Source organism: Trachemys scripta, chromosome 18, assembly GCF_013100865.1.
Source record: "Trachemys scripta elegans isolate TJP31775 chromosome 18, CAS_Tse_1.0, whole genome shotgun sequence".
In the NCBI taxonomy this organism is placed as follows: Eukaryota; Metazoa; Chordata; order Testudines; family Emydidae; genus Trachemys; species Trachemys scripta.
Genome location: NC_048315.1, coordinates 9,436,078 through 9,462,448, shown reverse-complemented (window position 1 = coordinate 9,462,448; position 26,371 = coordinate 9,436,078). Strand labels below are relative to the sequence as shown.

The 26,371-nt window shown below is 43.5% G+C and overlaps 1 protein-coding gene across 1 annotated transcript; it reads left to right on the top strand.

Moving 5' to 3' along the window:
• Nucleotides 1-403: 403 nt before the first annotated feature.
• NOS2 (nitric oxide synthase 2) lies at nt 404-25,078 on the top strand. The gene is made up of 27 exons (XM_034752880.1): nt 404-472; nt 2,497-2,672; nt 3,872-3,953; nt 4,660-4,782; nt 4,862-5,010; nt 8,088-8,250; nt 8,697-8,788; nt 9,133-9,274; nt 9,884-10,023; nt 11,433-11,607; nt 12,550-12,651; nt 13,363-13,557; nt 14,102-14,184; nt 14,539-14,683; nt 15,636-15,740; nt 15,888-15,937; nt 16,053-16,227; nt 16,898-17,030; nt 17,549-17,627; nt 18,381-18,559; nt 19,415-19,584; nt 20,473-20,674; nt 21,036-21,123; nt 21,597-21,718; nt 22,410-22,558; nt 23,422-23,616; nt 24,304-25,078. Exons 2-27 carry the CDS (start codon nt 2,566-2,568, stop codon nt 24,418-24,420), a joined length of 3,462 nt encoding a protein of 1,153 aa, XP_034608771.1. The 5' UTR covers nt 404-472; nt 2,497-2,565; the 3' UTR covers nt 24,421-25,078.
• The last annotated feature ends 1,293 nt before the right edge of the window (nt 25,079-26,371 follow it).

The following is a 26,371-nucleotide window of genomic DNA, read 5'->3' as shown; positions in this document are numbered from 1 at the left end:
TGTGGCTCTTTGGCAATGTACATTGAGAAGGAGCCAGAATTTACCAGGCTCCGGGTGGCCACCCCTGCTCTAGAGCTTTTCCTGTAAAAGGGCTGGTTATAGCACAGGAAATTATATCACATTAAAGCGATTACCAAAGCAGACAGCCAACCAGCCAGTGGAGGAGGGGATGCTCATATGTTTTAGAATTGATGAAATATCAGGAACTGTGGATGCATTGTTAGCTAACACTCTGTGACAGCATGCATTAGCCACTCCCTTTTGATCTGAAAAATAGCCCAGGTTCAGGGATTTCCCTTTGCAATGTTGTCCATGTATTATCGTCCTTCTGCTTTGCATACTGAACCCCAGCAGAGTATAAAATGAGTTTGCCTTGCAACAGGGACACAGTACCTCGACGGTTAAAGGAAAGAAACTTTGGCAGAGAAAACTCTCTCTCAGCACACTTGGAGAAACCTCTCTTAGAAGCAAGGTAAGGCAACTTTATGTTTAACTGAGCAGCTGGCCAAGCAGTTATATCTGCTTGCAAGTGGAATAGTTTTATTGCTGTTTGTATGTTTTTTCTCTCCTTAAAAAAACTGTGCTGGTTTAGTAATTGGTTCCCTGTAATGCTGCCTTGAAACCTTTATCCTCCTTGCTACAAGGAAGAGCAGTGCCACAAATATTCTTTGAATTAACCCTGTTGAAAAGGATCTAAGGAAACAAGGGACTTATTTTGATCATCAATGAATGGAAAAGAGAAATTAAGAAAGAGCACACTTAGACAGGCTGCGCTGAGATAGGGTGACAAGATTTCCTACAACTTTTCAGTATAAGCGGCTGTTCACAGGTCTCCCAGGCAAAATCCCAGGATAGCTCTGCTGTTCTAAGACCGATCCACAACAACTATACCATCAGAAGATTTTAAAAAAAAATTCTGATTAGCCTAAAAGCCCAGATGCTTTTAATGAATGACAGGGTGAGTTTAGTTTTGTATCGCATTGTAATGTGCTCGCGTTGTTTCCAGTTTGGTAACTCTGCAAATATTTTTGTTACACACCCATCTCTTCCTCTTCTTTTTACCTTTATTAAGGGCCAGAATCTAACACCCCTACATTGAGTAGTACCTCACAGCACAAGTAGTTGCATTCTTTTCAGGGCGGTTACTCACTGTGAATCGGGGTATCAAAATCTGGCTCTGAATTCTTACACTGAACTACTTAGATTGTGAGCTTTTTGGGGTCAGGACTGTCTTTGTTTTTTGATGTGTACAGCGCCTAACACAGAGGCCACAACTGGGGCTTGTAAGTGTTACCACAATTAAAAAAAAAAAAAGAAAGAAAAAAAGAGTAAACAATTTATAACAGAAAAAAGAAAGTTTTTCTTTCTTTCTTTCCTTATCTTTTGACCTTCTTGGCTACAGCTCAGTCTTTGATTTGTCTTATACAGAAAACTTAAACAATGTAATAGCTTCACTTTTACCCATCAAGCTGCTGTCTTCCCAAGGAGGAAAACTTCACTTTAGGGTCAAAGATGAGCAGAAAAGCCCAAATCCAAAAGGACAGCAAGATAAAATCAGGATCAGCCTGTGACAATTAATGGAGCATCATCCTAAACTCTGACTAGTTTGCTGCATGGGTATAGATATGCTATAATATTATTTACAAAAATCTAGTACCCATGGAAGATTCCTCAGTTCCACATTTAGAACAGAACCTGGAATCCATAAACTTCACATTCCATTTGGCTCTGACAGTCTCTAAGGTGCTGCAAGTTGTTTTTTGGTTTCATTCCCTGAGGAAGAATAACTTTCAGCTGGGAATCTTTGTTGTGTGAATGACGCAGGCCAGGTTTTGCCTCGTTTTCCTGCAAAACATAGAGGTTCAAATAAAGAAAAATATTTTTGTGACACCCAAACCTTCGAGAAACAAAACTTTAGAGCCCTTTTTTTTTAAAGTGGGTATTTCTGCTAAACTTGGAACACTCATGTGTTTTCCAGACCCTAATTATGCTCTGAATTTCATTTGATCTGAGCATTTTGGATCCTCATTGCAAACATTTGTTTTATCTGTGGTGTCCTAGGAATAGGCAGCCGGTGTAGAATAAAACAGGTCTACAGCTTCTGATTGGCATGGAGAACCCCTAGTTTATTTGGTGTGTATTTACAACAGGATTTGGACCCTGATTTAGCAAAGCACTGAACTAGGGAGTCCTAGGGTGTTTGCTGAGTCAGGACCTTAGTAGGCAGTTTAGCTTTCAATCATAGGATATTAACTACAGCAGGTCCGTAAACCTGTGGCGTTCCCTCATCTTATCACAGAGGGAGGTTGTATAACTGTATAACCAGTGCTTAATATGTGCCCTGATGCCTCTAGGCTTGGCAGTTCATAGCCCCGGCAGTTCTGGCCTTGGTGCATCAATTCTGAATGTAAAAAAAAAAAAAGTGACTTGAGCCCCAGCACCTCTTTCATTACAAATTAAGCACCGTGTATAACCTCCTTTTATTTCCTTCCTTAGGAGAATCCCCTCATTACCTAAACCAGGATTTCAGGGCTAGGAAACAGCAGGCTAATTAAAAGACCGAAAATGATGTGCCCTTGGCAGTTCCTATTCAGGCCCCAAACAGGTCGGAACACATCCCCCAAAGAGGATATCAACAATAATGTGGAAAAAGCAGTCCTGAAGGTTCACAGGTAAGATTGATCTCCTCTCAATTTCACCCTTCCTGCTTTCCTACACTCTCCCTCCTTTAAGAAGGAAAGATCATAGACGTTTCAGAGGTACAAGTAAAGAACTGCCAAAGCAATCATTTTAAAGGAGAAAATTTGAGGGATAACTTTTCCTACAGGCCACTTGGCTGCAAATTGACATAGGCGAGGTAAATTTTAGTTTTCCCTTATGAGACCTACTCACATCACTGTGACATAATACATCCTGCCTTAAACTTTCTCTCTTTTTTTTTTACATTGTCTCTGCTTTTTATCATGTATATAATGGTGCAAGTGATGGATGGCCACTCGTGTGTGTGTTGTGAACTTCGGCAAAGTTATTTATTAACCTTGTAATTGTACTAATTAGCTCCATAAAGTATTTTGGGATACACCTTGCATGAAAGACGGTGCACGCTTCTCAAATGTCCCTCATTTCAAAGGATTTCACTCATTTTGGTGCCTAGGGTCCACCAAAATTTGATGCCTTCACCCCCTCCCGGGCTCCCCATTTTTCACTATTATCAGGGAAAGTTATTTACACCAGAAATAAAGAATCCTGAACCTGACTCCCACTGGAGTCACGGCTCACCAGTCAGAGCAAAGAACACACAATCTGGCCCTAAGATGTACATTAGCTAAAGGCCATCGCCGCCAGTCAAAAGCAGACTCTTTTGCTCCAGGATTGTCAGGCTAGCTCTCATCTTCTCAAATCTTGCATCCAAATTAAAAAAGGAAGAACAGAGTTCAAAAGTCAGGCCTTTTGCATAGACTTCCTTAGTTTCCTGTATAAGAAAGCAAGCCGTTTGCTTAATGCACCGTGAGGTTGGACCTATTTGAAAGGTTCATGCAGCTATTCCCTGAAGAAAACAAAATCTTCAACATTTTCCTTCTCTTTGTCGGTTTCCTATGACTAGTTCATAGCTGTAGCTTCTTGATGCATTTCCTTTGTTTAGTTTATAGCAGTGGCCTTTTATATTCTAGGGCACAGCAATATGGAAACGGTGGCCACAACCCCGCTACCTGTTTCCAGTTCCCTTGAGTTGGGAACACATGGCTTATTGAGCTGGTATTGTTTTCAGACGCAGTGTTAGGCATCTCCCTACTCACCCCACAAGTAAACGGTAATGGGTTAAAAACTGAGCCTCTTGTACTAAATCAGATTCTGCTTATTTATTTCAAAGCTTCATGAAAGAAGAAGCCACCAAGCTAAATGATCTGAGCAACAAACAGGATGAGATGCCGCGCATCATAACTGCAGGAGAGGTCAGTGAGAGGAGACAATCTATTTCTAACTTCGGTACTGGATGCTAAGGGGTCGCAGTGACAGCTGAGTGAAATTTTTCAGCTGAATTTTTGTGTGTGCCCCCCCCTCTCGAGGGGGGTGGGAGGAACAGATTCAGTGACACCAGAACGTTTTGCGAATTCATGTCTGTGTCACCAAATTGTTCATTTTGTGCAACCCAAAACTTTAATGTGCCTAAGGGAGTTAGATGCCCAACTCATATTCCAGTGGGATTTGACTGCCTAACTCCCTTAGTCTCCTTTGAAAATCCCAGTGTTAATTTACAAGCGTGTCTTATTTCTAAGACCATCCAGTTCATTGTTTCCCTTGGACCACCACAATTAACACACATTGAGAAATCCCAGTGAAATCTCTGGGACTACTTGCAGAGTAAGGTATTGCTCAAACAGGGAGCGTGTGAAAAATCTGACTCCTTCCTTGTTCATTTAGGACCAGATATGTGGGTAATTTCACACTCACATGCATAAGGGCTCACTTGGGTGAATAAAGTTTCCACAATCTGTCCCTTAAATCCTAATTAACTGCTTAGCAAGCAGAATGGGCCAAAGTCTTCCCTGATGAAACTCCGTTGATTGGCACTTACACCAGGGATAAATTTAGTCCAATGTTTTAATGTTACATGATGAATTCAAAGATTATTTGTATTTTCATTTTCTCTTTGCTCAGAAACCTCCGCAGAATGGCATCCAACCCAGGAGCCAAATATTTGGGTGTCCGAGACATTTAAAAATTAAAAACTGGGAAAATGGAACCAGCTTTCACGACACGTTGCACCAGACGGCAAAGGGGGTAAGACCATGAAACTTTAATGGACAACTTTCCCTGGCGGGGTGCCATTGTCGTTTTTAACATTTCCCTGTCTTTGCAGGTTCTCAACTGCAAGGCCAAGGCCTGCCAGGGGGCCCTCATGAACCCCAAAGGCTTGGTGAAAGGCCCCCGAGACAGTCCAGTCCCACCGGAAGAGATTTTACCCCAGGCGATAGAATTCATCAATCAATACTACAATTCATTTAAAGAGTAAGGCCATTTTAACTTCATTCTTGAATTAATTGCTCTATCTATGGGATGTGAATGCCTCTTAGTATTCTTTCATCCTGAGCTGCAAACTCCCCTACCACACACCATCTGGTCAAACAAAAGGAACAAGAATTATGGGTTGTTAGTGAGTTAGTTGTACTAATAATATGCTGAAATGGTAGGTGCTATTTTTACCTGTAGGTCCCCACCCTCCTCAGTGAATATAGGAACGGACTTTATTGAGTGCTTAGTTGTGCAATCTGGTTTTGACTGTCAACCCTCCTGAGGCAGATGCAGCTTAGATAAGACTCTTCTTAAAAACAGTGTTACCATCCCTGTATAAACAAGTCTCTCCAGGTCTGGTTTCTCACCAGGGAAAGGTAACACAGCGCTAGAGTGGAGTAATGCCCATTGAGACCAGCCTTATAATGCGGATACGGCTTTTACTTTGGCGTTGTTTTCAATGCACTCTCTCCGTGTTCTGGCACCCTTTGCTCAAGGGCGGTACATGTTATGTCAACATTTCCCATGGTTTAGGACTCCTTATAAAGTTGCTGGCCTTCTAGGCAACTCGCTGCCATCCAGCATGGCAGAGTCCTCTCATTCTCTCCCCATCAGCATGCTCAGGTGACTTTCCTAGCATCATAGAAGACGCTGTATTCTATAGTTCTCCGGATGGAGAAGGGGGGTGAGTTTACCGCTTTGGGTGAACACGTGGGAAACGCTGGAACATTTGAGTCCATCTCAAGTTCCACCATTTCAAGGCCTTAGGGATTAGTAAATACAAGTTTGATCCTACAAGATACTGAGCGACTCCTGAAGCCAGTGGGAATTAAAGCTGCTCAACACATCCAGGACTAACTCAGCACTTAACAGGATCAGGCACTAGGTCTCCTAGTTAGCTACTTCGGTGATTCAGATGCTCTTGAATTTAACACACTATTTATTTTAAATTGGCCCACATTAACTTTTATGAAAGGAGACTCTGATTTGCAGATCATTGTATAGCTGCTTCCTTTCCTCTTTTTACGCTGCCCAGACAGCAATTTTATGACTTCTAAAGTTCTGCTTTCATGGTGACGTTATGATAATAAGAAACTACTCTTTGTAGTAATCAAGGGCTTATGAAATCTCATCACACTAAACAACTTGCAATTGCTTCATCTCATGGTTAGAAACAAGCACTTTCAGGAATTCCTGGCATCTTAGTTAATTTCTAAATCACTTTCTTCTTAGTCACACTCTCCTGGTCGGGTCATTGACTCAGTTTGAGTCTGGTCTTGTGTTTGATTCAGATGCAGCAAACACTTAGGCACATGCTTACTTTAACTCCCATGAGTAATCCCATTGAAATCAAGGGAATAACTCATGGGAGTAAAGCTCAATGTCTGCATACATGTTTTCAGAATCACAATCTTTGTCAACTAATAATGCAGTAAAATGTACATTTGTTACCGATGACAAATTCCCACACTAGCAGCACAAACACATGAGAGTATGGGCCAACTTTACCCCGGTGTCATTTACATCAAAGGGAGTTGATCCCACTGCCAGATGCTGAACTCGATCCTCTGGTCCGGATTCCTTTCTCATCACACCAGTGTAAGTAACACCACTGAAGTCACACTGACATGTGAGAGGGTGATCCAGTCCTAGGAGGCTGAAGGCCACATTTTCAGAAGAGCTCAGTGACCAGATTTTCAAAGCAGCTCAAGGCTCCTGGTAAAATCTGGCTTCATTTCTGAGACCTAAGCCCTTCTGAAAACCACAGTCTCAGGTACAAACAGCTTTCACGGTCAGAAATATCCAATTGGCAAAATCTCCCTGTAGCCACTCAGAGGTGACCTCACTACTTGGCTATTTGATCTCACAGATTTACACTGTCTCACGCGCTGCCCTTGATCTTTCATCCTGGTGAAACTCGACATGTGCTCTCAGACGGAGCAGGCTATTTTCATCCTATTTATCAGCCGGCAAACCAGTTTGTCTGTGCCACGATAAATATTTCCCCAATATTGTGTCTTCATTTTCTGTGTTATCAACATAAAGAATTTGAGAGGTTAGCTTCTCTGGCCAAGAGAACTACCCAGCACCTCCTCCCTGGTGTGGCGTTTTCTACACATTTTGCTCTAAAGAAATATTTCTGTATTAAAATAATAGAACTCAGAGAAGAGGTACCATTAGGCCACCTCCACCCTCCTTCTGCCAAAGCAGGATTTTTCCCACCCATGGATTTCCAGTGCTTTCATCATACAAACCTGGAAAGTCCACATCTTCCTAAACAAGTTAACGTGGGAAGCTAGGCAAAAAAAGGCAGCCTACGTTAATGTATGAAGCATCATGGAGATGGGAGCTGCACCAAGGTTAAAACATTACAGCTTAGCCTTTCCAGCACTGTTTGCTCCTGAATAAGTTAATTAATCTGCCATTCACACTCAACAAGGACAGCTCAGAGATTTGGAGGCCAGAAGGAACTAGGATGATCTGACCGCAGTTGTTATAGCAGTGGCCCTGTCTCCCCCACACTCATGCCCTGCACTTAGATAATCCATTTCTTTCCATTGCTTAAAAATACCAAGTAGTCGATCATAACAATAGAGAAATATGGCACTTTGGGGAGAGGCGTGAGATGCAGCAGAAGGGAGATGGGACACATGGTGGCACTTTCCTCTAGGACGCAGAGGTCAGTGAGAGGTGGCAAATATTTTCACCGTTGATGGCGTATTTTGGATAGATCTATTTCATTTCCAGGTGTTGAACTATGAGGCCAGCCCATCTATGGATATTCTCTTGCAACATCCATATGTGCCAAATAACGACTTGCACAGGCGCCTAAGTGAATCCTATGAAGCACTCTCTCTCTCTCTTCTGTGGCAAAAGCTAACCCCATCTGTCTAAATCCTCTGCTTAATGGAGGAGTTCCTTATAATCAGAGTGCTTAAATTCTGCCCTCAGTTACATCCATCCACCCTCTTGACCCACAACACAATATTTCGGCAATCACCTTTGTGAACAAAATTAGTTCTGCCTAAAGCACAGCTCATTGCGTCTCTTGATGATTGTTTCCTATTCTACAGGCCACAACCAGAAGAACACCAGCAGCGAATGCAATCAGTAACCGAAGAGATAGAAACAACAGGAACCTACCAGCTGACAAAAGAGGAACTCATTTTTGCAACCAAACAGGCCTGGAGAAATGCTCCGAGATGCATCGGGAGAATACAATGGTCCAACCTACAGGTGACTGACTGATTATAGAAATCTAGGGGCAAGCAGGTCAGCAGCTTCTGTAAATCAGCATCGCGACATTGGCTTCAACAGGCCTACGCCAAGTTACACCAGCTGAGGATACGGCCTGTATTTCAGACAATGCAAACTGCTTCCTCATTCCAGAGCCAAATCAAATAATTTTATATGGTTCAAAACATCTTAAAAATCTGCTAAGCAACAGGAGGAAATGCATCTCCTGATATTACAGCAAAGCACAAATATGTTTATTGGGCCCATATCGAAAGATTAAGATTAACCCTTGTTAGATGAGCTAAAAGTGAAATCCTATATCCAGATACTAGTCTAAGCCATTGCACCTTAACCTTAAATTATGATAATGAACTTCATTAGAAAAATAATTCTAAATCATCATTCCTAAATCAATTTTTTCACGTATTTCTTCTGGGAATATATAGGTGTTTGATGCACGTAACTGTACTACAGCCAAGGAAATGTTTGAACACATCTGTCGTCATCTTGAATACGCCACAAACAATGGAAACATCAGGTATGTGCTCTTTTATTCCAACTTTGGTATTCCAAACACCAATCTTTGGATCCAGATCTGGGTTTACATTCAAAACCCCCCCTCCCTCTGCCCCTACAAAAACTCTGGAGTGTCTAGAAGTTTTGGTCCCCTGTCTCCATCCTTAATTCCCCCCTTTATCCTGTATCATCATTTCTTGAAGGTTTGTAAGTTGCACAATCCCTGGAAAATGAGGGTTTTTAGGTTTTTGTTGGGTTTTTAATTTGTTTACAAAATGTAAATTAGCTAGTAGCGCGAACAATTTAAAAAATAATCCAAAAGCATAGGACTTGCTGTGTTTTAATGGGAGTTAATCTCTCTGGTAGATCGGCCATCACGGTCTTCCCTCAGAGGACTGATGGGAAACATGATTTCCGTTTGTGGAACAGCCAACTCATCCGATATGCTGGGTACCAAATGCCAGATGGCTCCATCTTGGGAGACCCAGCTACTGTGGAGTTTACACAGGTAAGCGTTCAAACAGAACTCAAATAACCATCCCTCTTATCTAGCTCATCTATTGGATTTTAGATATTTGTCGATCTAATCGATTGTAGGTACTATGTGGCCCTCTATATTCTATTGGTCAAAAATATTCTACAGATCTGATCAAACTCCCATTAAGGTCAATGGAAGACTTTCATTGTGCTTCGTGGACACCTTTTGTTCTGTACCTTCCTGGAGCAGGAGGGAGAAATGAGGGTGGGCGAAAGGAATGGGTGGAGCCTTGGCTCCAATGCACCAACCAGAACATCTTACCTAGCATGGGGGGAAAGGAGGGTGAAATTTATTGCTATTATAGTCCTGCAGCAAATTACTCCCTCCGTCCCAGAGCAAGGTAGGGTTGTCTCTGAGGCACGCTACCGCCTAGGCCTACCTCTGGGATGAGGCAATTTATGTACTACCCCTTGATCAGGGCATACAATGGAGCCCTACGCGAACACAGCATGGCTTTATTGGAACAGGGGAATGTAGTCTTTAACATTAGACAGCATGTAAAGAGTTAACATGCTTTTGTCTTCAAATCCATGGGGGGAAAAAAAAACCCTACACAAAACCCACTTTCTTCACTTACAGTTGTGCATCGAGCTTGGGTGGAAGCCCAAATATGGTCGCTTTGATGTCGTTCCACTGGTTCTCCAAGCAAACGGCCAAGACCCGGAAATATTTGAACTGCCGCCAGAACTTGTCCTTGAAGTGTCAATGGAACATCCAAAGTAAGCATGCTGGATTTAGATAATCGTTTCTGTGCCGTAGCTTGACTACTAGGCTATTGTTCGGCCCAGTTTATTAGCTTGTGACCTGTGGCGGGTTCCTTTATTAGTTCTTCGTTCAGGTGAAATTATGTTAAATTAACCCAAGAGAAAAAAATGTATGTTATAGCAGCTAAGTTACATTGAAATGAATGTAGGAGAATAGCATTTTTGCAGGAAGTATTTGGGAGTTCTCATCTCTGTTTTAGTCATAGTCAGTCAAAAGTCCATTGCTTTTAAATAGTGTACAGTAGAGTGCTATTGTAATACACTTGTAGGGTGTGGGTCTTCTTGCACTCAACAAGCCTCTGATTCACCCAAGCATTTAAGCAAGACCAACGCTGTTCAGCAAAGCATTTGCATCCTGATTCAGGAAAGTACTGCTAGTCGGGACAGCCTTTAAGCATGTGCTTATGTTGGGGGAGGGATAGTTCAGTGGTTTGAGCATTGGCCTGCTAAACCCAGGATTGTGAGTTCAATCCTTGAAGGGGCCACTTAGGGATCTGGGGCAAAATCAGTACTTGGTCCTGCTAGTGAAGGCAGGGGGCTGGACTCGATGACCTTTCAGGGTCCCTTCCAGTTCTATGAGATAAGTCTATCTCCATATATTAAAGTCATGTCCAACTCAAGTGAATGGGACTTATGCACATGAAAGTTCAGGACAGGCCTGAATTGGGGCCTTAATCTTAAACATGCAAGGAGTCCTACTGAAAAACACATGCTTGAGCTGGAGGGACAAGTGCTTTGCTGAATCATTGAGGACAGCAATCTACCTACGACAGCTACCAGCCAATAGACTTATTCCTTAAAATCTAGTGGTACAGGTCTGTGCTTTGGGATTGAAGGTTGAAACCCTGCTGATGACTCATGAGAGGGGCCATTATGTAGAGCCAGATCCTCAGTTGTTATAAATCAACGTTACTCTGCTGCCTTCAGTGGAGTTATGCTGATTTGCACCAGCTGAAGATCTGGTTATTGTAGGTTTCATTTCCTGGTCTACCCTCTTGCTCTCTCTGTATAATTCCTGTACTGTGTTACCTACTGTAGCATTTGCCAAATAGTTTACAGAGATTAGAGATGAGCAACTAATTTATTCAGTTTCTCTCTATTATTGTTCTTGTCTTGTCTATTTTGTGAAGAGACTGCAAAGAGCTCAAAAATTCTTTGATGTTATGCACCAGTTTCTTCAGCAAGGAATTCTTGATTTTCACATGGCTAGTGAAAAGTTTGTGGTGAACATTTGCAAGCCTGTGTTGCATTGCTGAGTTACAGACAGGACTGTTCCTGTCTATTCCCTGATTGGCATTGGTTGTGCTCAGAAGGAGAGACAGCGAAGATTCTTAACTAACGGTTCAAAATGTTTCTTTAAAAAGGTATGAATGGTTTAAGGAGCTCGATTTGAAGTGGTACGCGCTGCCTGCTGTCGCCAACATGCTGCTTGAAGTGGGGGGCCTGGAATTTACAGCTTGCCCTTTTAACGGCTGGTACATGGGGACAGAGATAGGCGTGCGAGACTTCTGTGACGTACAGCGCTACAATATCCTGAAGGTAATCTTCGAGAGGGTTTTTAATGCACCTGTGTAGAAGAGGCAAGGAAGAGCACCAGATTTTACACTGAGCCCCGGGCAGGTTGGGCCTGGCCTCTACCAAGCGGTTTCTTAACGGTCTCACTGTTGCTAGTTCAGCTCCACTGGGGACAGCAATGGTGGGAGAACTAGCGTAGAGTCGAAAGAAATGCAAATTGATTAGGAAAGAGTCGTTCATGGCAAAAAGCAAATTTAAAAACTCTTTCTGCTTTACTACACTCGTGTTATTAGTAGCCCATGTGAAGGGGCGGTTGTTTTTTAATATTGTAAGCTTTTTTTGGGGGGGGGTGTCGTCTTTGTACAGCACCTAGCACCGGGGCCGTCATTACCCATACGCAAAGTACACAGCTGCGTAGGGTACCAGGAAATCCTGCGCAGCTGTGTGCTGCTCCAGCCCCTGCTCCACCTCTTCCCCATAGCCTCTGCCCCAGCCCTGCTTCTTCCTACCTCCGCTCTGCCCCAGCCCCACCCTTACTCTACCCCTCCCAAATCCTCCCGCCCCTGCTCCGCCCCGCCTCTTCCCGCACCTGCCCCATTCCGCTGAGGACTGCAGCAGGGCTGGGCCTGTGCTCACTGGCAGCGGGAAGTGGAGCGACCCAGCCCCAGCTGTGAGTGCTGGGGTGGTTCCCTCCTGCCCTCCAAGCCAGCCCCCCCCCCCGCGTAGGGGGACTGCGTAGGGCCCCAGAATAGCCCTGCCTAGCACACTGGGTTCCTGGTCCATGCCTGGAGCTTCCAGATGCAACAATACAAATAATAATAGAGGACAGCTCCCATTTAATCCCATATAACCCAGTGGGAAACCCCCTCCCCATCGCTGAACACCCCACCCACACACAAATTTTGACTCAGATCTTTGTCCTGAGTATTAAATTTGTTTTTTCCTCTTTTTTTTCCCCACATGTAGGAAGTAGGCAGAAGGATGGGTCTGGAAACCAACAAACTTTCCTCATTATGGAAAGATCGAGCGGTGATCGAGATTAATGTTGCTGTGCTTCATAGTTTCCAAGTAAGTCAGTGACAGATACACGAAGAGACATCAAACACCCGGGGCCTGAGTCTCCTCTCCCTTGCAACAGTTTTACAGCAACCAGCCTCCAGTGGAATTGCTCCTGTTTTACACGAGGCCCTTTATTTTCACCCCATGAATGCAGCGTATAAGGGGTAGCCATTCTTCCCCTGGCTGCCAGTTAAAAATGGGACGGGGTGGGACGTTGTGGAAAAAGTTCAATCATCCCATTCTGACTTCCTAGTGAGGTGCTAAAAGGCACCCTTTGATTAACAGCTTTGTTTCCAATGCCACTTGTTTAAGCCAAAACAAGTCAAAAGGTGGGCAAATGAATCAGAGGCATTGGTTAACTTGCTCGCCCGATGCTGGGGCAATAAACCGCAGGGGGGAAAACACTGATCTTCAGGACTATAAAGCGAGCTGCAGCAGAGCAAGTCAAGGAGCCGTCTAGTGCAGTGCCAGTCTCTAATGATTGTTAGCAATGGATGCTTCTGAGTAAGACATAAGGTCCCCTTAATACATATTCCACCAGGGAAAAGCCTTCTATATATAACCAGTGCAGGGAGAAAAGCAGAAGGTACCATAAAGCCCACTTGGGAAGCACTGTGATGGACATGACATAAACCCCTTAGATAGTTATTGCACCTATTTGTGAAGATCCGTGACCCGGGGCACAATCAGCTTATGGACTTCTCTATACAACTCTTTTAGAAACAGAACGTCACCATCATGGATCACCACTCCGCGGCGGAGTCTTTCATGAAATACATGCAGAACGAGTACCGCCTTCGAGGAGGGTGCCCAGCCGACTGGGTCTGGCTCGTGCCTCCGATATCAGGCAGCATCACCCCAGTGTTTCACCAGGAGATGCTCAACTACGTCCTCACACCTTTCTACTATTACCAGGTAAGGGCCACCAAATGATCTCAGCAGACAACTTAAAAAAACACAAAAGGTCCGTTCTATCCAGGGGTCATACAGCACTTCACACAATGGGGTCCTTGTCTGTTACTGAGGCTCCTACATACGACGAGAATACAAATAACTAAATAAGTAATATGCTGCCGGACCTAAAAACACTGTCATTCACATTAACTGCCAGTCATAGTGCCTGTGAAGTAAAACTAACTGATGGCTACATACCGTCATTGTAGGGTTTCTAATATTTTGCGGGGGGTGGGGAGGGAAGAGAAAGGCCAGTAGTTCCTGTTAAGAATATATCATTAAGAGTATACTCCCAAACGGTCATGAAAATGCACTTGGACACAACGTAGAGGCTGATCTTGCATTTCTGAAGTAGATGGGAGCAGGCTTGGGCTTGCAGAATGGATCATAGATGTAGATGCCCAAAATAACCTGACCTTTTCAAGGAATGACTCGATCTGTGTAAAACAAATTGTGTATGTATTCTTTTTAAGATCTCAGACCTGTATCTTATGTCTCTTTCCAGGTGGATGCTTGGAAAACACATGTCTGGCACGATGAGAAACGCAGGCCAAAGAAAAGGGAGATCAAGTTTAGAGTTTTGGCGAAGTAAGTTGCCCTGATAAAAAGCCTAAATATTATATGTGTGGGCTTGAACCATGAAGATCCATTCCATCCCATCCAAAAGTTAGGGTGGAGGCACTCCAGTTCCAGGTTTTTGGTTTGGCTCATTACAGCAACCAGGGCCAATTGAATCATTTGGATCTGGACCCAGATGACCCACAATTTGATGCTGTTCACATCTGAAATGTTTGTTTAGGCCAATCTCAACTATATTCCCCTGGAGAATCCCCCAAGTGAATGCCCCAAGCCATCCTCCAAGTCAGCCTTTCCCCATATTTTTGTAAATCAGGTCAGAATGTTTTGGTGAATAAATGACAAGCTGCATATGACTTTTCCCAGGGCTGCGTTCTTTGCATCTACATTGATGCGGAAAACGATGGCGGCCAGGACCAAGGCAACCGTGATCTATGCAACGGAGACTGGGAAATCTGAAACGCTGGCCAACAACCTGTGTGCCTTGTTCAATTGCGCCTTCAACACCAAGGTAAGAGTCTATCCCGCTCCCTGAAACCTCCCTTGCACATCTATGCAGTGTGGAGAGAAATCTTTACCCACTAGAGAACAAGAGTTAGAAAACTCAGCACTACCAGCATCTACAAGATGTCGCAAACATTCCCTGGAGATTTTACATGCCCAAGGAATGCAAGCTCTGGCCAGAATGTGTATTTTCGGTGTACCTTGCAACTCATTCTTGGTTAGTCACAGACTATTGTTTCAAGAGGAAACACTATTTTCCATCCTCTGACACCCATTTAATGGCATCAGTCAGTGAAAAAATCTGATCCTACAACTGCAGCACGAATTCCTATCTAACACATGAAGTCATACAATTTGGATAAATGACAAATTCTCACAGTAGAGGATGACATTTATTGCATCCGTTCCTACCTGCGTCAGAGAGCTCTATGCTAACTTAGAAAGCTTCACACTTCACCTTCAACCAGGTCATTGCTGCTGTGGGGGAAAAAATAGCAGTAATTGCAGACGGATCTGAGGACCACAGTGAGGATTTATTGCTATATGTACAGCTCAGAGGCCACAGCTGAGAGGGGACCCCATATTGGTAGATGCTATACACGTACAAACACAGAGTCCCTTCCCTGAGAACTCAGGCCCGGATCTCAAAAAGGTACCTAGGTACCTAACATCCATTGATTTTTTCAATGGGAGGGAGGTGCCTAAATACAGCCGAGGATCTAGGCCTCACAGTCTAAATAGAAAAAGACAGACATGGGGTGGGAAGGGAAACGGAGGCAAAGTGACTTGAGCAAAGTCACACAGTGGCAGGGCAACCAACAGAACTCATGCCCGCTGCCCTGTGGGCGAGCTCACACCACCGCCCAGGTTGGGTCAGCAGTGACCTGAAAATACCGTAGCTCTCTAAAGGTCCTCATTTATGCCCCATAACAATCTCTTATGAACTTGATCTCTTCCAGGTCCTCTGCATGGATGAATACAAGCTCAGTGACCTGGAAAAAGAAACCCTCCTTCTAGTCGTGACCAGCACTTTCGGAAATGGTGACTCTCCAGGCAATGGAAAGGTAACATTTAACTGAGAAATTGGTGTTAGAGCCTGATCCGAAGCCCATTAAACCCAATGGGGAAATCTTTGAATCTGGCCTGCCCCTAGAGATAATGTAAAATAAAAGTATTTGTGCAACATGAAATATTTTATTTATTTTATACAGAAATTGAAGAATGCCCTGTTCACTCTGAAAAAGATGAGCAAAAAATTCAGGTAAGAGATCCTCTAATTTGCATCTGATCATACCGATTGCCTTTAATGGATCATGCTGTTCAATGAGGAGCACTAACTCGATCCTCCCAAGACTCATTGATGTCTCTTTGTGCAGATATGCTGTATTTGGCCTGGGGTCAACCATGTATCCAGAGTTTTGTGCCTTCGCTCATGCCATTGACCAAAAACTTGCACAGTTAGGCGCCTCTCCGCTCACCCAAACAGGTGAAGGGGACGAACTCAATGGACAGGAAGAAGCCTTTCGCACCTGGGCAGTGAATGCATTCAAGGTAACTACAGTATATAACAGCTGTCCCGAGACCTACTGCATCTATTTTTTCCTGGCTCTTCACTAGCTAAATTGTCCCTGTAAAGAAACTTGTGGGGAAAAAGCTACAACACACAATTACTACTAATGATGGGACCCAACTGCCCATTTCAGATCTGGATTTCAATGCCACACAATGTTGGGGATGTCGCTTTGCATCCAGCGTTTCGGTTCCATTCATTATAATGACAGGAACTATTTGCAAGAATGAAGATCTGCATCTAGGTTTGGATTTTGAGCTCCCAAAGTTCAGGTGTGATTTGGGACACTGTCTTATTTCAAAGAGCCCAGTTCTGCCACCTTGCGTATAGTTCCATTTCAATGGGATTACTTGTGTGGTAGGATACGCAGGGGGGCAGAAATCAGCCCTAACAGTTTTTCTAACCAGATCCTAGCTCAGTTAGACTGGTGCGGATTGGCAGCAATCCCACTGAAGTCAGTGAAGAAATCTAGTCACGTTAGGAATAAGTGAAATCAAAATCTGATCCGTGTACTCTACTTGATATAATGACTATGACTATTCTTAATTTGTATTGTTTGAGATGGATGCTACACAATATTATCAGTGAACACTAAAAAAAAATGGCAAATTTTAACATGAATAATCTTCAGATTAATTTTTTTTTTTTAAGACTGCCTGTGAGACTTTTGACATCCGTGGAAAAAATAGTATTCAGTTACCCAAGGTTTACACCTCAAATGAAACCTGGAATCCCAAGAATTACAGGATAGCACATGACTCCCAGCCTTTGGACTTGAGTAAAGGTACCTTCTCTTTCTCTCTCTCACTCTGCCTATTCTGCATCTCATATGCCCAGGCTTTAAGGAGGATTTAGGAATGAGATCAGCTCTGACAACGCGGGATGATCGCATTGATGTTCTACCAAGTTGGTAGAAGCAGCAAGGCCCTAATTGAGATGGGATAATTCATTGTCTGTCTTATTTTAAGTTCTATAAGACATCACAAAAAACACCACAACTGGCAGCCATGTTGTCAGCCTCAGAAGAAAGGCCAAGGATTGAATGATCTGTTTTCCGTCATAGAAGGAGCACAAACAGTGGTGCAGTGTGTTCTCTAAATACGTTTGTTTATATAGGGTCTCATACTTGCGCATCACCATAGCATTTATCTTCATCATAGGGCAATTAACTACTCATAAAGCTGGAGGTGCCTTGGGTCAAAAACAGCTCAGGACTTTTCCACAATTACATGACGACATCTAAAATAAATTGAATCAATAAAACTTGGATTAACCATGACCTCTTTTCCCCCCCACCCACAGCACTTGGAAACATACACGCAAAAGATGTGATTCCCATGAAGCTCAAGTTCAGGCAGAATCTGCAAAGTTTAAAATCCAGGTATGGCACCTAGATCTTTTAGGTATTTTAATATTTGCTTTTGCTAGAACTTTAAAATAAATCCTGAGATCCAAGCATTGCTGTCCTTGTAGGCGTTTGAGAAGGAGGTCTGAATTTCAGACCAAACAGGCAAACAACACAAAGCATTTTGACGCTAAACGTGGAATCTGACAGAAACCTTCTCCCTGATTAATTCACCAAATCCAATGTGAATTGCTAGTTAATTCAGAAAAATGTGTCCCCTTGGAGAAAAAGGAATGGAAAAAACATAACTCAAATAACTAGTTTGTAATCTTACTATAATGCAAACTGAGCCATAACAATGCACAAACAAGCTCAAAAGGATGAGTTGCAAGCATTTCCAACAACAATATCCGTGTTAGAAATAGAATCCTTAAAAGACTTCCCAGTATCCTCAAATAAGTCCCTTTCTTCCTCATTCTAAATACAGTCTTCGTACAGGAAGCCATCTGGCTTAGTGATGCAAACCATTCAGCCTTCACTGGCGCACCATGACCTTTCCAGTGGCTCATCTATTTGGGTTCATGCATGCTGATCAGAGATCTTGAAGACCTTACTCGTTTTGATTAAGACGCTTAGCTTAACCAGACTGTAGTTTGATGAAGTCTCCATAAATTAACACAAACCAACGCTTGCCGATTGCCACTTTGAAGGTGTATAATTCTGCACTGTCAAAGGGAAATCCTGCCAACATAACCGTGACTCATCTGATCTCGTCTTCTTATATTTCAGTCGTGTTACCATCCTACTTAAGCTTTCCTGTGAGACTAATCAGGAAGTGCACTATCTGCCTGGAGAACATGTTGGGATTTTCCCAGGCAACCAGCCAGAATTAGTCAGTGGCATCATTGAGCACGTTAAGGATGCACCACCAACTGATCAGATCATCAGACTGGAAACCTGCAATGATGGTAAGTTGGCGGTACCGCAGCTACAGGGCAATGAATGTTTTACAGATATTTTCCATAATCCACCGCAAGAGTTTTCTTTTAAAGCAAAGAAAAAAAAAAACTCACCTCACTGAAATGCATTAAATCAAAATATATATTCATTGGTTCTTCTGTTGTCTTCCGAGTCGGTTCTTAGGCAAGAAGTGGTGGCTGCTAAGGGTTTTACTCTATAAACTCCTAATTTTTAGTTATTTTTCTGATGCTAGGTTCTGATTTCAGTTGCACTGAAGAAAATCCACAGTAACGTCACGAGGGCTAATGGAGTGATCCTGGATTGACACAGTAACTGAGATCAGAACCTGGCTAGTGACTGCAATTACGCTAATTGATACAGGGTGTTCATTGCTACATAACATATAATCAGTCTCCTAAAAGAGGTTTCCATGTCTCTCCCTGCTCTGGAGCAGACGCTTGCTAAATGATAGACTTTTTTGCAGAGAGATGGTAGTTTAAGCAGTTCCCTTTGTTTAAAAGGAGCGTTCTATCATCATCATCTGTGATTCAGTGCATATACAGAAGGCCAGATCCTCAGCTGGTGTAAATCAACCTAGCTCCATTACAGCCTTTAAAAAGCAAATTCCTCTAGGAACACCTCGCACTGCTATCCCATAGCTTTTGGTGTTGATCACCTGAAATATTATCTTTCAGTAGGCTTGTTTCCTTAGTAGACACTCCTCTCAACTGAAGTCTGTGTTCTAGATGTGATACATGGTTAACTGCAGGCAGCCTCCTTTCAACTGCACGGAGATCTGCACAGCACTTCCAGCTGACAGACTCCTTGGAAAAAGTGTTCTCAAGCGTTCCTTACATTTCCAGGTGGCTACTGGACCAGTGACAAGAAAATTCCGCCCTGCACACTTTCCCAAGCCCTGACGTATTTCCTGGATATCACTACACCACCCTCCCAACATCTGCTAAAAAAACTCTCCCAGCTCGCAACAGAGGAAGGAGACAAACACAGACTGGATGTCTTATGTCATGTGAGTGTTAGGACTTGACTTAGGCATTGAGGGGTCAGTGCCCCTCCACTGCTGTGATGAAGGCTATAGAAATGCATGGAATAATGAAGAATAGCTGTTTTCCATTTGCTGTATAAGATGCATTATTCCAAGACCATCCTTGATAATAGGAAGGATGGTCTTGTGGCTAAAGCCCAGGAGTGGGAATCAGGAAATAGTGTATGAAAGACTTCCCACAGTAGGAGATTTCCTGAGTGATTCTGGGCAGGTCACGTAGCCTGTCTGTGCCTGTGTTGAAAGGGTATAATAATACTACTTCCTTGTCCCCCAAGGGGGGTGGTGAGAATTAATTCAATTAAGGATTTTGAAGTCAACAAGTGGAAGATGTTATCCAAGGGCACTGGCAGACAGTTTGGTAAAGCAAAGAGAAGGGATTTCTGAATTTCCAACGTAGAAATAACCAGCTGAAAGTTCAAGGTCCAGATGAGTGTCTGTTGAGTTCAACAGCTGCTCAGTAGCTTTTAGGATCAGAGCACATATGCCTATGTGGAGGTCCGGCAAGATAGGGCTTAAAAAAAACAAAAAAATAGGCTCCCTCTTCTACTTCCACATCCAGGCCCAGTCAGCCAGACTGGGAGAACAACCTCTGGGAGGTATTTCAGAGCTTCTAATTCCAGATGTTAAATTAAAAAATCCCAATGTTTTCAAACCACTCAGTCTAAGTCGCATTCTAGAGCGGACTAAGGATTGAGGTAGCTTCCTTTTATCTGAAGCATACCTATAATTAGTTTAATTTACCGCAAGCCTGAAACTTATTCCACAAGTGACCTTTCCAATCTCCCTGCTCCTAACCCCAATGAGACTCAAAGTTCCTTGTTCACATTTGTGGCTATGTTTGGCTTTCAGAGTTCAGAGGAGTACAACAAGTGGAAGTTTTTCAACAGCCCCACCATTTTGGAGGTACTGAAAGAGTTTCCCTCCACCCAAGTCTCCACGTCTTTTTTACTAACGCAGCTGCCTCTGCTGAAACCCCGGTACTATTCCATTAGCTCTTCACGGGACATGACGCCCAAAGAGATCCATTTGACAGTTGCCGTGGTCAACTACAGGACCAGGGGTAATTATTACTTGCATTTATTCTTTAGTTTGATGCAATTTAGGGTGACAATGATTAAGTAAACTGGATCCACCATATGGTATAAAACATACCATTTTAGCTAAGAGTTTATTTTATGCTGCTGCTCTATGAGTTGATACATGCAGAATATAAATGGATAATGAAAATCTGAAGTCTAAATAGGGAACACTACTGTTGGACTGGTAAAAAACAAAGATTAGCTGCAGGATATTAAGTTAGTAGACACCAATTTATTTACACACCAATTTTGTTTTGATATCAGTTCAATGTCTAAAAAAAGTAGTTGACATTTTTTGGGGGGGAAAATATTCATAGATGCATTTTCCATTCCTCCTGTTAGATGGCCAAGGTCCTTTGCACCATGGTGTGTGCAGCACATGGCTGAATACGATGGATCTTAAGGAGACGGTCCCATGCTTTGTGCGCAGGTGAGTGTACTGTCTTATAGCACGCCAATGGGAAAATATCAGTACTTAGTTCAGCTCCATTATATAACAATCTCTCTAATAATAATAATATCCATACATATTGCAAGGCAACATGGTCTAATGGATTGATCGGGGACTGGGAGCCAAACACTCCTGACTTCTAACCCACCACTTTGTGATTTGACCCTATGTGTGCGCTTCTGCAAAACGGGGGTAATAACACTTCCCTACGTCAGAGGGGAATGGGCAGGATTAGCGTTTTCACCATGCCTTGAAAATAGAGGGCCCGATTCTCCATCCTCTAACCACCAGATTTACCCTGGTGTAACTCTGTTGATTGCAGTGTAACAGAGTGGAAATTCAGGCCCCTCGTGATAGATAGTTGGTAAGCATTATTCAGGGAGCTTGGTGGGAATGGATTTACTCCATAGGATGTTTTTCCTAACCACAGTCTCACATTTTATTGACATTAGTGCTAGCGGATTCCAGCTTCCGAAGGACCCCGCCAAGCCCTGCATTCTGATTGGCCCGGGAACAGGAATCGCTCCATTCAGAAGCTTCTGGCAACAGCGCCTCTGTGACTTAGAAAAGAAAGGTACAGTGGGAATTACCCCCATGAGGAGCCCTGTCCCCCCAAGGACGTCATTCATCCAGAAATGTCCATTGCATGATGCTGTTGGCACTAACTTGACATACAAGCAGCTGTAAAAATGTTTGCCTGGAAGTGCTAGCCCTGAGCAAGGAGCATTGCAGACATTCACCAACCCAGGAAGAGCTTTGAGAAGGATTTCACACACACACACACACACACACACACACACACACACACACACACACACACACACACACACAAAAGAGATTCAATAGCCCTGCCTCCTTCCCACCCTCTTTGGGATGCCGGATACCTTCAGTTGCACTAGCAGGTAGCAGAACACGAACGGCTCTGCCTCTTACACAGGGGCTCGTCGCGGAGAGAGAAGGTTCTTTGTGATCTTACAACCCACTTCAACAAGCAACTGGAATTTTGCAGTGTCCCTGCTTGTTCGTATAAAATGAGTTGAGCTTCTCCCAGTGACATTTTGTAGAGTTAAATTATGCTGCGTGTACTTAAAGCAGAACATCGCTCGCTCGCTCTCGCTCTCATACACACATGGTTGGAAAATAGCCTCCTGTCCTTGCATTGCATGACTAGCTGCTGAGACAACGGGGCCCTCTGTTGCCACTGTAATTGCAGATAATTGGGCTAACATTAAAAGACTAAAACAACTTTCCAATGTTGGTTTCAGGAATTAAAGGCAGCGGCATGACATTGTTGTTTGGCTGCCGGCAGCCAGACATGGATCATCTCTACAGAGAAGAAACTCAAGAAATGAAAAGAAAAGGAGTGCTGAAAGAGGTCTACACAGCCTACTCACGGCAACCCGGCCAAGCTAAAGTAAGCGTCATTCCTCTGCCCTCTAGAAAGGGGGATACAGATCCCTTCCTCCCCCACGCTAAGGCTTGAGCACTGTTTAAAGTTCTCCTTTGAAAGGGTTCAATGTTGTGTTTCTACGTGTCATCCCTGAGTGAAGAATGCCATTTTCTTCAAAGGAGTGGAGCCAGTCTGCTCCTACTGAAATCAAGGGCAAAGCTGTATCTATCTAAGCTTTACATTATTGGCCCATAGAAGGAAGATAACAGGAGTATCCAAATTCAAGCTTCAGATGGACAATTGTCTGTGAAGCTAGAACTCAGTCAGAACCCCAGCCCTAAATGCCCAGGACAAGTTCAGACCTGCACATTGTACCTCTTGGGGCAGATGTTGGCTCCAGTTCTAATCACTTTGCCATGGTCACTGAAATGGTGCAGCCAGAAAACCAGCAGAGCAGGTGCTCTGGGAATTCCCCCTCCTGAGGAGAATCCTTGGATGGCAATAACCTGTGACACCTAAGCCACCCTCTCTCCAACTGTGGCTATAGGAGTGTGTGCCTGGCATGTCCCTATGCCCTGACAATCCCCAGCTATCTGAATGGTTTATTGGGGCTGTGGACAGCTGGGTGAAAATTAGAGCAGCCCGAAGGCTGCTCTAACTTATGCAAGGGACTGGCCCAGCCACAAGATCAGGGTAGTTTAAAAGGTGGCTTAACGCCATTTCTCCTCTCTGCTCTTGGACAGATTAGAGTTTGACTAGACTGAGGGAGTCAGAGCCTTAATGTGAAATTATGGGGTTGTGTAAGTCTGCTCCAAGTCTAGATAACCCATGATCTCAGACAGCATTAAGTGGACTTTATTTGACTTCTCCCCCCTTCTCCTCTTAAGGTCTATGTTCAAGACATTCTTCAAAGCAAGCTGGAGGCAGAAGTGCACCAAGCCTTACATGAAGATGAAGGTCATTTGTATGTCTGCGGGGACCTGCGCATGGCCAGGGACGTCGCCCAGACCTTGAAAGAGATGTTCACAAAGAAACTGAAGCTGACAGAGGAACAGGCTGAAGACTATATCTTCCAGCTGAAGGTAGGTGTAGAAGCCAGATGTGCATGCTCACGTGCTCACTGTAGTCAGGGTTCAAGCTAAAGAGTCCCTGCGTGAGTTAAACCAGACTTCAGTGTAGTGATCGAGATGCAATGGACAGGGCAACAATTATAGGAAACAATAAATGTAAGTGTGTACATTTGTCAGACATTCTGAATTAGAATGCAAGGCCGGGTGATTTATTTCCATTTATATAATGCACCTGTGGCGAATGCTCAGGGTGCATGTACTGATTACAGTATTCTACCCCTAAACTGATTCGCAATATCCTGCCCCACTTTGACCCTGGACATTCAAAGGGGCAGGATTTGCCCACAAATAGCTATGATCGGCTTTGCAGCATGACTTGAACCTCAACATTTTCAGGCTCTGTTCACCCAGAGAGGACGGGCGGTGAATTTGAGAAGGGAAGGAACACTGCACATAGATACTAGACCTGGCTGGCTGCCTTGTGGTTTTGGAATGGTGCCCAGTGACAAGAGCTACGAAGTTCAGCTTATCCTAGAGCTCTTAGGAATACATCCTTCAAAGCAAAGTATTCCCACCACCAAAAGTTCACCATCACTAGTCAGTAGAACAAACCTAAAGGAACTGAAAAATGAGCCGCCAATTTGTTAAATAATGGGAAGCCAAACTGATGTTTTTGTTCTGTCTCTCTGATTTTTACAGAGCCAAAAGCGATACCATGAGGACATATTTGGGGCTATGGTTCCACATGAGGGCAAGAGAAATGCAAGCACTTTGAAACCCACCAGCCCAAGAACCACTCAACAGTTAATGTTTTAGCCAACATTTGAACCTGTGTGATCATTTTCAAACAGCAAAGGGTCAAATTCTCCTTCCAATGCATGTCAAGGCACGCGCATACATTTGCTGGCAGAATTTGACCCTTAAAAGCTTAGCCTTAAAGAAAAGGCGACTTTTTAATGTAATTAAGCCTTTATTACTATTTATTTGTGACTTCTTTTTAATGTCTATTTTATTATAACCTTGATAATAGGTCAGGTGCAACTGATTTTTTAATGTGTGTTAGGAGAGGGTAAATGCCTGTAGTTTTTATTTAAATACAGCATAAGATCTGCTCACAAGGGAAATTCAGATTTTTATAAGTGATTTAGAACAATATTTTTGTGCAATGGATTGTTTATATGTGTATGTATTTATACGGATTTGTTTTAGTGTATATAATACCACTTTAACTTGATGGTTGTGTTGCTTTTAAATGCTGGTCATGCTGATGATTTCCATTTGTAGCAAACTTCACACCAAGTAATGTAATCATTCTAAAGTTGGAATATTTGTTGCCTGCAAACTAAGAAGATGCAGTCGCAAATCCTGCTTCATAGGATGGCACTCAGATATGTCTTGCTGCTGTTACAGAGCACGTGTCAACGAGGCTCAAAAATACATAAGCACTTTGTATGTTTTGAATTCTGTATTCCCCTTTGACCGACACCGTGTTATAATAAATGATGCCTTTACAGTGAGAACACTGTGTGCTTGTGGACTAGATTTGAGTGTGTAACATACTATTGACTCAAGCTTGCAAAGAGATCTGTGCGGATGACCCACTGGACTTCAGCGGGAGCAGAATTGGGCCCCAATGAGTTTAGGGAACCCCATCACCCACGCAGAATGCTCGCCTACATGACATACATACTTGGCTCACCGTTAGAACATTCATGGTATTGTGAACCCCAAACATTTTTTAAAATATCATGTGCCAGGCCCCAAAATCATGAGCCTGTCTTCTAAAAAATCTACAACACAGTTCTTTAAAAAAAAAAAAATCTTATTTGCCTTCTGGTTTTTAACCCTCTTGGGTACCTTCAGGTCCCATTTCCAAGCTTTCTCCAAACCCATGAGAGCTATAAACTAAAAAAAAAAAAATTAAAGCTTAAAGTGAGATTTTCATGTTACTGCTTGCCTCAAGGAGCTGGTGAAAACACACCAAATATTGTGAGAGTCAGCAACTATGCATTTAGCATGTACACTACAGCAGGAGACATTTAATGACTAGCTCAGAAAGCATGGGACTGCCGAGAGATTAAAGACCGACAGTACAGGCACAGCATATCAGACAGAGGGCAAACAGGGAGTAACAATTGCAAGTACACCTCTACCCCGATATAACACGACCCGATATAACACGAATTCGGATATAACGCGGTAAAGCAGTGCTTCGGGGGGGCGGGGCTGCACACTCCGGTGGATCATAGCAAGTTTGATATAAGGCGGTTTCACCTATAACACAGTAAGATTTTTTGGCTCCCGAGGACAGCGTTATATCGGGGTAGAGGTGTATTGGGTCCAGCTGGTTACCAAATACACACATGGCCATCAGTATAAATTCAGAATGCTTCACCCAGCAGGACACAAGTTGTCCGTCCACTCCGTCTTTTTAAAGAGACCCCCTTCCCCCCATATTTATTCTATGGAGGTTATCAGTCACATTTGAGGCAGGGCAGGGTCATTTTTCCCCCTGCAGAACTCGCTTTCAGGCAACAAAGTTCTCCCTCAGAATCCAAATTCCATTCTCAGCGACACCTGAGCATCAGCTGAGTCAGACGGGCATGAAGAACAGGAAAACGTGGGAGTAGGCCACTGAGCTCCGGTGTATTCCCTGTCCTGAGAGGACCAACATGGAGGTCAGCCTGAACCCAACCCTTTCTCCATGCCCCTGAGGAGGTGGTGGGTCTCTCTCTACAATCCCCTCTCGTCTCCCTACCTTAAAGCT